This window comes from Cherax quadricarinatus, chromosome 76, assembly GCF_038502225.1.
Source record: "Cherax quadricarinatus isolate ZL_2023a chromosome 76, ASM3850222v1, whole genome shotgun sequence".
Taxonomy (NCBI): Eukaryota; Metazoa; Arthropoda; class Malacostraca; order Decapoda; family Parastacidae; genus Cherax; species Cherax quadricarinatus.
Genome location: NC_091367.1, coordinates 6,621,514 through 6,627,513, shown reverse-complemented (window position 1 = coordinate 6,627,513; position 6,000 = coordinate 6,621,514). Strand labels below are relative to the sequence as shown.

Here is a 6,000-nt window from a genome sequence, read left to right as displayed (position 1 = left end):
TACCTGCCTGTCTCTACATCAAGACCTGCAGTAGATGTAGACACTACCTGCCTGTCTCTACATCAAGACCTGCAGTAGATGTAGTCACTACCCGCCTGTCTCTACATCAAGACCTGCAGTAGATGTAGACACTACCTGCCTGTCTCTACATCAAGACCTGCAGTAGATGTAGACACTACCTGCCTGTCTCTACAGCAAGACCTGCAGTAGATGTAGACACTACCTGCCTGTCTCTACAGCAAGACCTGCAGTAGATGTAGACACTACCTGCCTGTCTCTACATCAAGAAAATTCTCCTCAATATGTTAAGTCTAAATATAGTAAATTTAAAGCAATATAAACTAGCAAATCTGTTCATCAGGTCTTTTCATTCACATTCGGAAAATAAAATTGGTCTCTGTATTTCTAAGATTCCTTTTGGGATTCGAAATTAACAGAAAATTTTTATTTTCGAATTCGTCTCCACGATGACACATTATGAGGGTTCTTTCTGCAATATTGTTGTATCTATTGTATTAAATGCAATGCTAAACTCGTGTGGTTCAATCAGCCCAAGCATTGGAGGCTCGAGCCTCCGGTCCGTTAATAGCAGCCCAGGTTGTGATCAATCAGGTTGACATCGTAAATACACCGGACATGGTAATACAACGGACATGTTTATTTACATGGCGATTTATGGAAATGAGAAACATTGGAGGATTCTCCCTCAGCATTGCAGTGAAGTAAATGAATGAGAAAGAGTGAGGAACATTGAAGGTCTCACCATCAGCGTCGTAGTGGCTCCAAACTTCCATAAACTGGTTGGCGGTGAGTTTCTTGAGCTCCCGTGACTCATCATCACGGAACTGTCTCATGAAGTTGTTGCACTTCTCCTGTGAGTTCATCTTCCTCTGGTAGTCTGTCAGACCGTCAGGGCCAACTGCCATACTGTAGAGGGAACAACAAGAGTCACTATGCTTACAACTCACAGTAATGAAGAAAGTTACCAGTAGTAGATTAATTACTGTTATACTGAAAATAGGCGCTAAACCTTTGCGGGACATACATCATTGCGACTGTGTGTGTTTGTAAACTTAATGGGGGGTTGTGTAATTAAGAGATTAAGAAAACTGCAAAAAATAGTCAAAAGAAGCATTATTTACAGAGGTACATGTTTGGTTGTCAAGTAGTGAAGTTTGTCAAGTGAATCTAGAGGCTACAAGACATGCTCATGTATACAGAGGACGGTAGTGCACCAGTGAAAGTGAAGTGACTGGTGCACCAGTGAAAGTGAAGTGACTGGTGCACTAGGTGAAAGTGAAGTGACTGGTGCACCAGTGAAAGTGAAGTGACTGGTGCACCAGTGAAAGTGAAGTGACTGGTGCACCAGTGAAAGTGAAGTGACTGGTGCACCAGTGAAAGTGAAGTGACTGGTGCACCAGTGAAAGTGAAGTGACTGGTGCACCAGTGAAAGTGAAGTGACTGGTGCACCAGTGAAAGTGAAGTGACTGGTGCACTAGATGAAAGTGAAGTGACTGGTGCATCATGTGTGAAAGACCAGTAGGCCTGTTGCAGTGCTCAGCTACGAAGTAATTCTGACTGAGTTGTTCAGGTGGGTGTGTCTGATGTTTATTCCTCTTCTTGAGTATGACGTGGGCGAGGGGCACGTTTAATATCTTCATTATGCACCCCATACCCATCCTGTGGGCAGTAGTCAAAATATTACAGAGGTACATAATGGGTCCCCATGAAAGCAAAAGACTGGGCAGGAGACGCAACATTCCCCCAATGACAAGCAGCGACGCCACGAGTACACAGAGAGAACACAGTAAGTGTCAGGGGCCCAAGACTATTCAACTACCTCCCAGCATACATAAGGAGGATTACCAATAGACCCCTGGCTGTCTTCAAGAAGGCACTGGACAGGCACCTAAAGTCAGTACCTGACTAGCCGGGCTGTGGTTCGTACTTAGGTTTCCGTGCGGCCAGCAGTAACAGCCTGGTTGATCAGACCCTAATCCACCACGAAGCCTGGTCTCAGACCGATCCGCGGGGGCGCTGACCCCCGAAACCCTCTCCAGGTAAGCTCCAGGTAAACTGAACAAATGTTGTCCATGTTGATGCGTCAGACGTCCTCGTGCTCAGTAACCCGAGTACCATTATAACCCGAGTACCACTATACCACAATAAAATTCAATTCCACTATATTATAATGAACCTCATAAAACCATAATGAACCTCAATACCACTAATGAACCTCAATACTATAGTACAATGAAAATCGGTACCACTATAGAATGAACCCCAGTATTATACTATAATGAACCTCAGTAAAACTATACTACAATGAACCTCAATACCACTCTAATAAAACGAACCTGAGTATCGCTACACTTCATTGAACCCCAGTACCACTATACTACAATGAACCCCAGTACTATGCTACAATGAACCTCAGTACTACTATACTACAATGAACCTCGGTACCACTAAACTATAATGAACCTCGGTACCACTATACTAAATGAACCTCGGTACCACTATACTACAATGAACCTCGGTACCACTATAATAAACTAACCTCGGTACCACTATACTACAATGAACCTCAGTATCAGTATACTACAATGAACCTCAGTATCACTATACTACAATGAACCTCAGTATCAGTATACTACAATGAACCTCGGTACCACTATACTACAATAAACCTCGGTACCACTATACTACAATGAACCTCAGTATCAGTATACTACAATGAACCTCAGTATCAGTATACTACAATGAACCTCAGTATCAGTATACTACAATGAACCTCAGTATCAGTATACTACAATGAACCTCGGTACCACTATACTACAATGAACCTCAGTATCACTATACTACAATGAACCTCAGTATCAGTATACTACAATGAACCTCGGTACCACTATACTACAATGAACCTCAGTATCAGTATACTACAATGAACCTCAGTATCAGTATACTACCATGAACCTCAGTATCAGTATACTACAATGAACCTCGGTACCACTATACTACAATGAACCTCAGTATCAAGTCACTCTTCATTCTCCTCTCCCCTCTCACTCTCCCTCATCATCCTTGCGTGGAGACACTTGCCCTGTTTTCACTCTTCATTCTCCCTCACTCTTCATCTTCGTTCTTGTCTCATGTGTGTCGCTCTTCTCACTCAAGTCATTAGTGTTGTCTGAGAATAATCAGGATACATAACCATCCCAGAGAGTTCGTTATACCTTCAGATGTAGCCACTTAGCCTCTCCACACACCATCAACCCTTGCTTCACTTCACACTAATAATGCAACTTTATTGCTCAAGTCACTTGGGAGAGGTTGAGGTAAAGAGAAAAGGAAGCGAGAGAGGGAAAAGTGGCAGTGGAGATGAGAGTAAAGATGAACACATGATGTTCACTCACGACCTTCTTAGGAAGTGTCATGTGTAACCAGGGTTTACTGAGGAGGCTGGTAGAAAGTGTCATGTGTAACCAGGGTTTACTGAGGAGGCTGGTAGAAAGTGTCATGTGTAACCAGGGTTTACTGAGGAGGCTGGTAGAAGGTGTCATGTGTAACCAGGGTTTACTGAGGAGGCTGGTAGAAGGTGTCATGTGTAACCAGGGTTTACTGAGGAGGCTGGTAGAAAGTGTCATGTGTAACCAGGGTTTACTGAGGAGGCTGGTAGAAAGTGTCATGTGTAACCAGGGTTTACTGAGGAGGCTGGTAGAAGGTGTCATGTGTAACCAGGGTTTACTGAGGAGGCTGGTAGAAGGTGTCATGTGTAACCAGGGTTTACTGAGGAGGCTGGTAGAAAGTGTCATGTGTAACCAGGGTTTACTGAGGAGGCTGGTAGAAGGTGTCATGTGTAACCAGGGTTTACTGAGGAGGCTGGTAGAAGGTGTCATGTGTAACCAGGGTTTACTGAGGAGGCTGGTAGAAGGTGTCATGTGTAACCAGGGTTTACTGAGGAGGCTGGTAGAAGGTGTCATGTGTAACCAGGGTTTACTGAGGAGGCTGGTAGAAGGTGTCATGTGTAACCAGAGTTTACTGAGGAGGCTGGTAGAAAGTGTCATGTGTAACCAGGGTTTACTGAGGAGGCTGGAAGAAAGTGTCATGTGTAACCAGGGTTTACTGAGGAGGCTGGAAGAAAGTGTCATGTGTAACCAGGGTTTACTGAGGAGGCTGGAAGAAAGTGTCATGTGTAACCAGGGTTTACTGAGGAGGCTGGAAGAAAGTGTCATGTGTAACCAGGGTTTACTGAGGAGGCTGGTAGAAGGTGTCATGTGTAACCAGAGTTTACTGAGGAGGCTGGTAGAAAGTGTCATGTGTAACCAGAGTTTACTGAGGAGGCTGGTAGAAAGTGTCATGTGTAACCAGGGTTTACTGAGGAGGCTGGAAGAAAGTGTCATGTGTAACCAGGGTTTACTGAGGAGGCTGGTAGAAGGTGTCATGTGTAACCAGGGTTTACTGAGGAGGCTGGTAGAAAGTGTCATGTGTAACCAGGGTTTACTGAGGAGGCTGGTAGAAAGTGTCATGTGTAACCAGGGTTTACTGAGGAGGCTGGTAGAAGGTGTCATGTGTAACCAGGGTTTACTGAGGAGGCTGGTAGAAGGTGTCATGTGTAACCAGGGTTTACTGAGGAGGCTGGTAGAAGGTGTCATGTGTAACCAGGGTTTACTGAGGAGGCTGGTAGAAAGTGTCATGTGTAACCAGGGTTTACTGAGGAGGCTGGTAGAAGGTGTCATGTGTAACCAGGGTTTACTGAGGAGGCTGGTAGAAAGTGTCATGTGTAACCAGGGTTTACTGAGGAGGCTGGTAGAAGGTGTCATGTGTAACCAGGGTTTACTGAGGAGGCTGGTAGAAGGTGTCATGTGTAACCAGAGTTTACTGAGGAGGCTGGTAGAAAGTGTCATGTGTAACCAGGGTTTACTGAGGAGGCTGGTAGAAAGTGTCATGTGTAACCAGGGTTTACTGAGGAGGCTGGTAGAAGGTGTCATGTGTAACCAGGGTTTACTGAGGAGGCTGGTAGAAGGTGTCATGTGTAACCAGGGTTTACTGAGGAGGCTGGTAGAAGGTGTCATGTGTAACCAGAGTTTACTGAGGAGGCTGGTAGAAAGTGTCATGTGTAACCAGGGTTTACTGAGGAGGCTGGTAGAAAGTGTCATGTGTAACCAGAGTTTACTGAGGAGGCTGGTAGAAAGTGTCATGTGTAACTAGGGTTTGCTGAGGAGGCTGGTAGAAAGTGTCATGTGTAACTAGGGTTTGCTGAGGAGGCTGGTAGAAAGTGTCATGTGTAACCAGGGTTTACTGAGGAGGCTGGAAGAAAGTGTCATGTGTAACCAGGGTTTACTGAGGAGGCTGGTAGAAAGTGTCATGTGTAACCAGGGTTTGCTGAGGAGGCTGGTAGAAAGTGTCATGTGTAACCAGGGTTTACTGAGGAGGCTGGTAGAAAGTGTCATGTGTAACCAGGGTTTGCTGAGGAGGCTGGTAGAAAGTGTCATGTGTAACCAGGGTTTACTGAGGAGGCTGGTAGAAAGTGTCATGTGTAACCAGGGTTTACTGAGGAGGCTGGAAGAAAGTGTCATGTGTAACCAGGGTTTACTGAGGAGGCTGGAAGAAAGTGTCATGTGTAACCAGGGTTTACTGAGGAGGCTGGAAGAAAGTGTCATGTGTAACCAGGGTTTACTGAGGAGGCTGGTAGAAGGTGTCATGTGTAACCAGAGTTTACTGAGGAGGCTGGTAGAAAGTGTCATGTGTAACCAGGGTTTACTGAGGAGGCTGGTAGAAAGTGTCATGTGTAACCAGGGTTTACTGAGGAGGCTGGTAGAAGGTGTCATGTGTAACCAGGGTTTACTGAGGAGGCTGGTAGAAGGTGTCATGTGTAACCAGGGTTTACTGAGGAGGCTGGTAGAAGGTGTCATGTGTAACCAGGGTTTACTGAGGAGGCTGGTAGAAGGTGTCATGTGTAACCAGGGTTTACTGAGGAGGCTGGAAGAAAGTGTCATG

General features: G+C 45.3%; 1 protein-coding gene across 16 annotated transcripts in view; it reads right to left on the bottom strand.

Annotated features, from left to right (window-relative positions):
• LOC128703610 (calbindin-32) overlaps positions 1-6,000 on the bottom strand; it is a 474,209-nt gene that overhangs the window by 119,266 nt on the left and 348,943 nt on the right. For all 16 annotated transcript variants that reach the window (XM_070101219.1, XM_070101210.1, XM_070101221.1 and 13 more), the window contains one exon: positions 764-927. In XM_070101219.1, coding sequence (XP_069957320.1) covers positions 764-926 — 163 coding nt within the window. In that variant the 5' untranslated portion in view covers position 927. The remainder of the gene's footprint in view (positions 1-763; positions 928-6,000) is intronic.